General features: G+C 41.3%; 1 protein-coding gene across 1 annotated transcript in view; it reads left to right on the top strand.

The window, feature by feature from the left end:
- SYNE2 (spectrin repeat containing nuclear envelope protein 2) overlaps positions 1 to 12,134 on the top strand; it is a 1,750,628-nt gene that overhangs the window by 250,923 nt on the left and 1,487,571 nt on the right. The window contains exon 18 of the mRNA XM_086937933.1: positions 1,114 to 1,275. Coding sequence (XP_086794059.1) covers positions 1,114 to 1,275 — 162 coding nt within the window. The remainder of the gene's footprint in view (positions 1 to 1,113; positions 1,276 to 12,134) is intronic.

The raw sequence follows: 12,134 nt of genomic DNA, 5'->3' as shown, positions 1-12,134 counted from the left end.
GAGCCTGTAGACATTAATATACTTCTTATATACTTAAAGGCTGATTATAAAATATAGAGGAGTCATGCATCAGAATTACTGCACTTGGAATTTTTCATACAGTGGTTGTCTCCATCTTGGATGTAGAAATAACATCAATTTTAGGGTTTGCCCCTGTTAAATTGGGAATAACATCAGATATCAAGGTCTCTGCCCCGCTTCCTGCATGTTTTCTTTGTCTATTACTAGACCTGGTTTTACCTGCACATGACATGTTCCTGCTTTTAGCAGTTGAAATTCTGGGTGAAGCAAAAATGAATTTGATATTCCTACATTGCTTGTAATTTTCGATTCGACAGATAACTGTTGTTTAGAAGCAATGGAACTAGAGTGAAAGTCTAAGTGCTTTTATGACTTAATTGTCGAATAAAGTTTATGAATTGAAAGTCTAAACTCTTGTAGAGCCTGTTGAATTGCCTTCTGGGGGGGTCAATTTTTATGACAGGGATTATTTTCATAGATAAGAAAAATGTCCCCAAGGTATGCCCACCAGAAGGAAATCCAAGCCTTATCCATTGATTTCTACATTAATATGATCTTTGAAAAGGCTTACGATAAAAGCAAATTCACCACGTTTTTGCCCTGCAGATTCCCCCTAATGGATTGCTGGTGGATTTAGAGGTCCTATGAAACCTAAAATAAAACCTTTGCTCCTACCACAGCCACACAACCGTTTGACCAGCCCAATAACTCTGGGAAGGACAAGCCCCCATTTACAGTGCCACTTTGGTGCCCATAGAGTCCTGAGTAGAATCATAAATAGTGTGCAGAAAAAAATATTTCCTCTATATAAAGTTCTTTACAATATATGGGCCCTTCTTACCTCATGTTGTTGCCTAAATGTCTCGGTGTTCTCATTTCGGTATGAAAACCAGCATTAATGTGCCTGGCAGCACCTCCCTCTAAAAATCTGATTTACGCAGCCCATAATTCAGCCAATTTAGACTGCTATTGTTTTCGTCATCAGTTTTTATATTTTGTTTTTTTTGTCTCAACAGAGGCCCTCTATTGAAATGTCAAAAATGTCAGACAGGAAAAAATGCAAAATTAACATTGTTAGCTTTTTCTTTACAGAAAATGCAACCGGGCATGAAGGAACTCATGGAGGAAAGCAAGTTAGTGTATATGGAAGCAGTGAAAACTGAATCCTATTCAAAAGATGATACATCGGAAATGCCCACTGAGTATGTAGATATCTCGAAAGAATTCTTGGAGAAATACATGGAGAGCTTGAAGGTACAACATTAACATGTGTAGCAATAGTCATATGTTTTTTCCCCTCAACTGTATAACATCATGCTGTTAGGTACATAATATTCTCACAGCATATATCTCAACAATGTATCATTCATAGTACTGTGTCATTGGATTGGATGCCTTCAATTACCTTCCATTTAATTTAAAAATGCCCACTTAAGAAACGACACAGTGTGATTCAAAATTGATTGATAGAACAATGTTTGTGGCTGTTTTTATCCAATGTTGATGTGATCTCTGTAAGGCCTTTTGTCTTGGTAAATGTACATGTTGTAGTACTTGTATAGTGCCCGAATCACCCCACATGGGGTCTCTACGGCACTTGTACACATACCACTGTGGAACCCTTCTTGACTTTTCCCTGTGAGGAGCCCACTCCTGGGCACCCCCAATGTGCAGCCAGGCATCCTAGCGCTGTTGGGCCCTTGTGGAGATTAACCAAGCTATTGCCCAGAGTTGGACCCATGATTAGAATAGGCATGAAGGCGAGAATTATCAGGTCTGAGGAAATTGAGCCAAAGACCTGCTGAGGCAGGAATTGAACCCTGGTCCCGGACCAGACCTCTGCATCAGGGTCTGCTGCTCTAACCATTGAGCCACACTTCTCCTTCTCTGGTAATGGGGCAATCAGCCTTTACTGGGAGATATTCATGGTGGGAATTGTCATTACTCACCGGCTTTCCAGAAACTGTCCCCAATGAAAGTGGAATAGAACTATCCACCCTCCTGATAAAGAAGCACAGCACATCAATTTTCAGAAACATTCACTTAATGTGTGTTTTTGATGCTTGTGAATAGAGTCACAGAAACATAGCAAAGGTAGGTCGGTGATTTAGGACAGGATTTCCAAACCAAAGATCACACATCAAAACTAAACGCATTTTTAAGTTTCCAGTGTATTTGTATAATTCTTCATTGTTTTGAGCACCCAGCTATACAAAGCATGGTGTCAGAAAGCAAATACTTAGCACAGCGTCACTCCTGACACCATGTTTTGCATAGCTGAGTGCTCCCCGTCACAAACACAGCACTTCCCCACGCTTCTCCCAAATAAGGTGCATCAACTGTGAGTTGAATTGCTGTGTTTGTGAAGGTATGCAAAATCATGGTGTTGGAAGGCACGCCATGTTTAGTATTTGCTTTCTGACACTATGTGAGCTGTTTTCTATCTGCAACCATGATGTCAATGAATCAATCAAAAAATATGTTTATTTAGACCATAGGCCTTTAAACAATACACCGACTTACAACCATAACACTGTATAACAATGCAATTCCTTTGTAATTCATTTTAAATAAACATAAATAACCATCAGTAAATTTAATTCAATAAAATCTTCTATACATCTTCTAATTGAAATAGACTTTTGAGTGTAATACCTAGTACAATCCAACACATTACTTAAAACACCATTCTAACTAAAATTCAATAATAACTTTTTGACTGCCCTTACGAATCTCCCAGTAGCACATGCTATATCGATAATACACATTTCAGTAAAAAAAATTGCAGCTCGCCCACGGTTCTTAATTCCATTTTTTAAAAATATTGGGCATAAAAAGTGTCACTTTAACCTTTAAACAGTCCAGCAAAATGTGCAACATATCGCATTTGCAGTGTTCAGTGCAATAGCCTCCTGGTTGATTCAATTTAAATTTTACCATATCGTTTATCTGACAAGGATTGATTCCAACCCTTATTCTTAATAATTCACTTCTTAGCAACTGATATGGTAAATGTATCCACATACGGAAATCTCTCTTTATTCTGCCAAGATTTTAACATATATTGTACCTATTTTCTCCCACTTAAATAATGGTAGTTGTATTCATGGGGCATGTCTTTATCTAGCACCTTTAACTCACTCTTTGAGATTTTAATTTGTAGGCTCTGTAGACCCAGCTTTACTTTCACATCCTTACAGACAGTCCCCACATTTTTCTAACACATTTTGCCCATTGTAATTCACTTTGCAGGATTTCGTTCTTGCACCACTGATACATTTTTCTGTTCCCCCCCACTGACATTTTCCAGAATCTTATTAGTGCAATTGCAGCCAATATATTCCATTATGTCAAACCAATTTCTATTCTTATTGCTTGGACCATGGCGGAGCCGGGAAGGGACAATAAACTCTTCAGACATTTCCCCTCCTCAGCATCCCACCTATTTTTGCAACTGATATATAGCAGCTCTGCTCCTTATTGCAGTTGTGGGGGATCTTTGAAACGTAGGCTTTTAAAACGTGTCTATATGACATTTGCCGAAGTCCCTTTTGATTTTTTCAGGCCACTCACAGATGTAGAGTATGTCAGGAAAAATGAAAAATATCCTACATTCTACTAGGAGAAAACTCCTGCAGCATCAGAGACATTGATGCTTTTTAATTTCCCAAAACAAATCCTGACTTTTGGGGTTTGTAATAAGTTAACAAACATCATGCAAAATAGCCAGCTTTCTTTCTTTTAAATAAAAATGTAATTCCCATGTCAGTATAAAATGCGAAAAAGTGCTCTCAGACCAAAGATAAACTTAAAACCGTACTCTAAATGACCCCATTAGTCTCCCAACTTGCGGAGCTTTCTGTAGTATTTATGGCAGTGATGTTTGTGTGCTGACTGTATTTAATTTTCCAGCTCCATTTAGTACCCACATACATAATGTGTTTTCCATCTGCAACAAGTGAATATAGGTTCTCACTTAGAAAGTGGGAGATCAAAGTCAAAACTCATTTTGAATTGAGGCATATATTTGAATAATGATTGTTCATATTACAGATTTTTGGCAATTGTTCTATACAAAACATATTGCAAACAAATAATTTGAAATATGTATATATTGCATTCAGAATATTCTACAATAAGTTATGCCAACTCAATCGTACATAATTGAAGTTTTTTGTCACTGACACAAGGATTCCCTCGACTAAATCTTCAGATCTAAACGAGCATTAGTGATGCCAATAGGGCTGACTTATACCTGAAAGTGTGCCTTTGTTTAGTGGTGAATTGTGGAGACTTAGTACCTCATCATACCTGCACGTTGTCACTCATCCTTGCACTCATGTATCCATTCATCCACCCACTGACTCCACTCAAAATGCAATGTAAAGTACAAGAATAACAATAGAAAAATACACACAAATGCTACCGTACATATGTGGTGGTCATTTGCGTGTGTTAGAAAAAAAGCAGTGAGCAACCATCTTGGAATAGTATTTTATATATGTATTATGATTAATTGCTTTACTAGTCCAAGATGGATGACATGTAGGAAGACAATTGGGAATGAAAAAATAATGATGCACTCTGGACAATACACTTAAAGATAGCCTCCCAGTTTAGAAGCAGTGGCCAAGAGGGATAAGGTTCACTGCAGATAAAATGAGCAATAAATGCATCCCATCACATTGTCTGAAGAGCTGCTCGCCTCCATCCCCCCTCCCCCAAAAAGAAAAGTAAAGAAAAAAAGGTTGACCTATATTTTTTGAAAATGAAAAACTGCTGTACAAGTTGTGGTATTGGTGCACATTCAGGGGTGGGCACACAAGATTAGTCAAAATGCCATCCCTCAGTGGCAATAGAGTAAATACTGCCCGAATCCTGTCATTGGCAGAAACAGAATGTGAATGACATTCAGACATATTAGTGACTGCAGATGACTGACACCAAGTCCCTCAATGTATGTACATGATTTTTTTTTAAATAGCATTGTGGACAGCTGAAGTTGTTAGAACAAGTATAAAAAGCAGTTTAATACACACACCACTAAATACAATGCAGACAATTATAGACAGTTATATAACATTACAGTTGGCAAGACAATGTGCAACTCCTCTTAAGAGGCCTAACAACTTTTGTCAAATGTAAATCTTTTACTCTTGCCAAAGGGGGTAACAAAACCCTTGCCTACTAATGTAGTGTGTCAGATTCCATGTAGCAAAATTTCTTTCTACAGTGTAATGACAATCCACCTCTAAAGGCCTATTACCATTGTTACAATATGTTAAAGGTAGATTGCCTTAAGCATATGTTTTTCATTATAAATAAATCTGTGCTACTGCCTTTGTTATAGCTTTTTGTAATAAACATACCAGACATAAGACATCTGACATAACTTTTTCTATTAGTCAGTTAGCTCCATAACCTTTATCATTAAATCGTGACTGCAAACAAGACCGGCTTTCGGAATTGATCATAAACTTTCCCACAAGGCAGCTATCAGGCACACCATCATAAAATAACAAATAAGGAAAAAAAGTAAATTTTACAAAAATATATACAACTCCTCCTAAGAAGGCCTAACAAGAAATATCACTGTGCAAATCTTTACTCCCAGGGTTTGTCCGAGAGGGTAACCAACACCAAAACCCTTGCCTACTACTGTTGTCTGTCAAGTTGCACCTAGCAAAATACTTATGTACAGGTTTGAACACAATGTGTAATACTATTCCATTCTTAAAGGTCTATTGGCTTTAACATATGCATCTCACAATAAATAAATATGGCCTCCTGCCTTTGTTGTAGGTTTTCATTGTAGACAGATCAGATCTATGGTACTTGACGTAACTTTTTACAATAAACCAACTAGTCCTATAGCTGTTATTATTGGCTTCTCGCCATGGGAAAAACTCAGCCCTTCTTTGTTAAGCCTAACACAACACAACCATGATGCATGAAGTCACTTGACAAAATTCTGAATCCCATGGGTTTGTCCTTGGAGTAAGGCACCACAAAATCTTTAGCTTACTGCAGTCATCTCTAAGATTTCATGTGACAATATACCTGTCTAAAAGCTTCAACGTGTAATATCAACCCACCCTTAAAGGTCTATTGGGTTTAACACAAGCTTTCTTTAAAAAATAATTTAGGCCTACTGTCTTTGTCATACCCTTTCATAACAAACCTGTCAGATGCATGCCATTAGAGAAAATCTTTCTATTTAACTAATCAGGCTAATACACTTAAGTATATTAAAAAACATTATTTTTTAAAATGATTTTTTAAAACTAAATCTCACTTACAGTGTAATGTTTACATTTATTTATACATTAAAAGTTACTCCAAAATATGCGTAGAGTTAAGTAATTTAATATAGTTAATTTAGAAAACATGTTTTTAAATTGAAAAAGGTAATTCAACTGTTATAAAATACTATTTATTTATAAAATATTTTCGTTTTTTTAAACGTTAAAATAATTACACACACACATGCATATATGTGTGTGTAATTATTTTAAATATATATATATATATATATACATATATTTTCGCTCCAACTTGCCCTTGCTTGAACAGCACGCAAACACGTAGGTAGGTGGCAAACCTTTATTTCTTGGGTACAACTTGTCTGTTGCAGGCAGCTTTAATCCGACAGTCAGTTACGCGGTGAGCCTGACGTGTTTCAAAATTTTCTTTTCTTCCTCAGAGGCATTCGCTTGGCTGATTGTGTGCACCTGGTACTGTTATTCACACAACGTTGATGTCACGCCCCTAATGCAGTGGGAGCATTGTGGGAAAAGTAGTCCAGGTTAATTTCAAATCCTATGGTGGCACTAATGTCTGTCAATGTTTTCCAGCCCTCGGATGGGCCCTGCCAGCAATGTCCAGTTTAGATCCCTCCTTTGTGTTCCGCGATGCAGCTCGATAATTATCAGCCACGCGGCTCCCGGTTATGGGGTGGTGCAGGTTCGGCGGCAGGACCACCGCCCAAATATTTTCGCTCCAACTTGCCCTTGCTTGAACAGCACGCAAACACGTAGGTAGGTGGCAAACCTTTATTTCTTGGGTACAACTTGTCTGTTGCAGGCAGCTTTAATCCGACAGTCAGTTACGCGGTGAGCCTGACGCGTTTCAAAATTTTCTTTTCTTCCTCAGAGGCATTCGCTTGGCTGATTGTGTGCACCTGGTACTGTTATTCACACAACGTTGATGTCACGCCCCTAATGCAGTGGGAGCATTGTGGGAAAAGTAGTCCAGGTTAATTTCATATCCTATGGTGGCACTAATGTCTGTCAATGTTTTCCAGCCCTCGGATGGGCCCTGCCAGCAATGTCCAGTTTAGATCCCTCCTTTGTGTTCCGCGATGCAGCTCGATAATTATCAGCCACGCGGCTCCCGGTTATGGGGTGGTGCAGGTTCGGCGGCAGGACCACCGCCCAAATATTTTCGCTCCAACTTGCCCTTGCTTGAACAGCACGCAAACACGTAGGTAGGTGGCAAAAAAAATATGCGAGTCCGTGCTGCACTTCTGGATGAAATTGCACAGATAAATAAAGATTTGGATGCTTTCACAGCCCGGATAACGTGGGGTCTGCCTCTTCTTTCGCCGCTGCGTGTGGAGGTTTGAAGATCGTGTGAATATATATATATATATATATATATATATATATATATATATATATATATATATATATATATATATATATATATCCAACCACATCCAGGACCCAACATTGGACTGGCCACTCGGAAGCTGTTTGTCAGACATCATCTTTATTGCAGCATGCTGGTGAGGCTGGGAACAGAAAGACACTCTCAATCTAGTATCAGTGCCAAACGCGTTTCGAGAGTCAGAGGCTCTCTTCATCAGTGGCTTGGTAAGTTAAAATGAAGCAGCAGCATGATACATTTTCAAATAGTTAGCACCTGCCCTCCCTTGGGCGTGGCCTTACACGGCTTTCTGGGTGCTGTAGTTTCAAAGTTATTAAATCCAAGTGGATGCGCCCTTCATAAACATTGTCCAAATATACTTCCCAGTCTGGTGACAGTGACACATTCTGACCTCGACTCACCCTGCTTTGTTGTTGCAACAAGGTGCGGGAACGCACGCACGCCTGGATAGCGTTCGCTCCCCTTCCGCCTGTAGAGTGCTGTAACCAATGTTCGTAACAGCCAGGTTGAAAATTTCTCTCAAAGGGCCAAGTCCGCGACTTTGGAGAGCCGCTATAAATCCAACCACATCCAGGACCCAACATTGGACTGGCCACTCGGAAGCTGTTTGTCAGACATCATCTTTATTGCAGCATGCTGGTGAGGCTGGGAACAGAAAGACACTCTCAATCTAGTATCAGTGCCAAACGCGTTTCGAGAGTCAGAGGCTCTCTTCATCAGTGGCTTGGTAAGTTAAAATGAAGCAGCAGCATGATACATTTTCAAATAGTTAGCACCTGCCCTCCCTTGGGCGTGGCCTTACACGGCTTTCTGGGTGCTGTAGTTTCAAAGTTATTAAATCCAAGTGGATGCGCCCTTCATAAACATTGTCCAAATATACTTCCCAGTCTGGTGACAGTGACACATTCTGACCTCGACTCACCCTGCTTTGTTGTTGCAACAAGGTGCGGGAACGCACGCACGCCTGGATAGCGTTCGCTCCCCTTCCGCCTGTAGAGTGCTGTAACCAATGTTCGTAACAGCCAGGTTGAAAATTTCTCTCAAAGGGCCAAGTCCGCGACTTTGGAGAGCCGCTATAAATCCAACCACATCCAGGACCCAACATTGGACTGGCCACTCGGAAGCTGTTTGTCAGACATCATCTTTATTGCAGCATGCTGGTGAGGCTGGGAACAGAAAGACACTCTCAATCTAGTATCAGTGCCAAACGCGTTTCGAGAGTCAGAGGCTCTCTTCATCAGTGGCTTGGTAAGTTAAAATGAAGCAGCAGCATGATACATTTTCAAATAGTTAGCACCTGCCCTCCCTTGGGTGTGGCCTTACACGGCTTTCTGGGTGCTGTAGTTTCAAAGTTATTAAATCCAAGTGGATGCGCCCTTCATAAACATTGTCCAAATATACTTCCCAGTCTGGTGACAGTGACACATTCTGACCTCGACTCACCCTGCTTTGTTGTTGCAACAAGGTGCGGGAACGCACGCACGCCTGGATAGCGTTCGCTCCCCTTCCGCCTGTAGAGTGCTGTAACCAATGTTCGTAACAGCCAGGTTGAAAATTTCTCTCAAAGGGCCAAGTCCGCGACTTTGGAGAGCCGCTATAAATCCAACCACATCCAGGACCCAACATTGGACTGGCCACTCGGAAGCTGTTTGTCAGACATCATCTTTATTGCAGCATGCTGGTGAGGCTGGGAACAGAAAGACACTCTCAATCTAGTATCAGTGCCAAACGCGTTTCGAGAGTCAGAGGCTCTCTTCATCAGTGGCTTGGTAAGTTAAAATGAAGCAGCAGCATGATACATTTTCAAATAGTTAGCACCTGCCCTCCCTTGGGCGTGGCCTTACACGGCTTTCTGGGTGCTGTAGTTTCAAAGTTATTAAATCCAAGTGGATGCGCCCTTCATAAACATTGTCCAAATATACTTCCCAGTCTGGTGACAGTGACACATTCTGACCTCGACTCACCCTGCTTTGTTGTTGCAACAAGGTGCGGGAACGCACGCACGCCTGGATAGCGTTCGCTCCCCTTCCGCCTGTAGAGTGCTGTAACCAATGTTCGTAACAGCCAGGTTGAAAATTTCTCTCAAAGGGCCAAGTCCGCGACTTTGGGAGCCGCTATAAATCCAACCACATCCAGGACCCAACATTGGACTGGCCACTCGGAAGCTGTTTGTCAGACATCATCTTTATTGCAGCATGCTGGTGAGGCTGGGAACAGAAAGACACTCTCAATCTAGTATCAGTGCCAAACGCGTTTCGAGAGTCAGAGGCTCTCTTCATCAGTGGCTTGGTAAGTTAAAATGAAGCAGCAGCATGATACATTTTCAAATAGTTAGCACCTGCCCTCCCTTGGGCGTGGCCTTACACGGCTTTCTGGGTGCTGTAGTTTCAAAGTTATTAAATCCAAGTGGATGCGCCCTTCATAAACATTGTCCAAATATACTTCCCAGTCTGGTGACAGTGACACATTCTGACCTCGACTCACCCTGCTTTGTTGTTGCAACAAGGTGCGGGAACGCACGCACGCCTGGATAGCGTTCGCTCCCCTTCCGCCTGTAGAGTGCTGTAACCAATGTTCGTAACAGCCAGGTTGAAAATTTCTCTCAAAGGGCCAAGTCCGCGACTTTGGAGAGCACTCTACAGGCGGAAGGGGAGCGAACGCTATCCAGGCGTGCGTGCGTTCCCGCACCTTGTTGCAACAACAAAGCAGGGTGAGTCGAGGTCAGAATGTGTCACTGTCACCAGACTGGGAAGTATATTTGGACAATGTTTATGAAGGGCGCATCCACTTGGATTTAATAACTTTGAAACTACAGCACCCAGAAAGCCGTGTAAGGCCACGCCCAAGGGAGGGCAGGTGCTAACTATTTGAAAATGTATCATGCTGCTGCTTCATTTTAACTTACCAAGCCACTGATGAAGAGAGCCTCTGACTCTCGAAACGCGTTTGGCACTGATACTAGATTGAGAGTGTCTTTCTGTTCCCAGCCTCACCAGCATGCTGCAATAAAGATGATGTCTGACAAACAGCTTCCGAGTGGCCAGTCCAATGTTGGGTCCTGGATGTGGTTGGATTTATAGCGGCTCTCCAAAGTCGCGGACTTGGCCCTTTGAGAGAAATTTTCAACCTGGCTGTTACGAACATTGGTTACAGCACTCTACAGGCGGAAGGGGAGCGAACGCTATCCAGGCGTGCGTGCGTTCCCGCACCTTGTTGCAACAACAAAGCAGGGTGAGTCGAGGTCAGCATGTGTCACTGTCACCAGACTGGGAAGTATATTTGGACAATGTTTATGAAGGGCGCATCCACTTGGATTTAATAACTTTGAAACTACAGCACCCAGAAAGCCGTGTAAGGCCACGCCCAAGGGAGAGCAGGTGCTAACTATTTGAAAATGTATCATGCTGCTGCTTCATTTTAACTTACCAAGCCACTGATGAAGAGAGCCTCTGACTCTCGAAACGCGTTTGGCACTGATACTAGATTGAGAGTGTCTTTCTGTTCCCAGCCTCACCAGCATGCTGCAATAAAGATGATGTCTGACAAACAGCTTCCGAGTGGCCAGTCCAATGTTGGGTCCTGGATGTGGTTGGATATATATATATATATATATATATATATATATATATATATATATATATATATATATATATATATATATATATATATATATATATATATATATATATATATATATATATTTATATATTTATCCATATGATTCTACTCGAACCTTGAGGCACCTCACACAATCGCGTTTTGTTCCTTCTTTATTAGCAGGTTGCAGGGAAACAAACATCAAGCTCACACCGCACTTGCAGTTTCCAGTTATAGTCCTGCCTAATGGGCGTGCCTCCTGGCTGCATTCTGGAACTTGTGGTGAAACAGTATTTCCCTGGTGGTGTGCAGCCTGCTCTCCCCTTGGTTTAATGTTTCTTTCATCCCTACAGTAGGTTACTGTCCCAAGAGACACTCGGGTCCCTGCACATATTTGCCTGCCAAAACCGGACCTGATGTTCCATTTCGCGCTGCTGTTTCCTAAACAGCGCTGGAGCCGCTTTCTCAGAGATGGGGTACCTCTCGACCTTGAGCACGGCTGCTATACATTCATATGATTCTACTCGAAACATGAGGCACCTCACACAATCGCGTTTTGTTCCTTCTTTATTAGCAGGTTGCAGGGAAACAAACATCAATTTGGGCAGCAAAGTCGCTCTCTCCTCCAAACATGTGTCTGGCTATTCATATATATAACATCACTCATGACATGGTCAGTGACATCACTCATGACATCTCAAATGACATCACTGATGACATCATCCTTGTGAAAGAGTGGCAGACCTCCTCTCAGCGTAATATAATCTTTGATTGATACACCCATTCAAAAATAGAAACTAAAAGGTTCAAAAAAATGGAGATACTGATACCACTTACCAACAAGCTAT

Source organism: Lissotriton vulgaris, chromosome 9 (genome assembly GCF_964263255.1).
Source record: "Lissotriton vulgaris chromosome 9, aLisVul1.2, whole genome shotgun sequence".
In the NCBI taxonomy this organism is placed as follows: domain Eukaryota; kingdom Metazoa; phylum Chordata; class Amphibia; order Caudata; family Salamandridae; genus Lissotriton; species Lissotriton vulgaris.
Note: the sequence above shows the minus strand (reverse complement) of the source record. Positions and strands in the feature narration are given on the sequence as shown.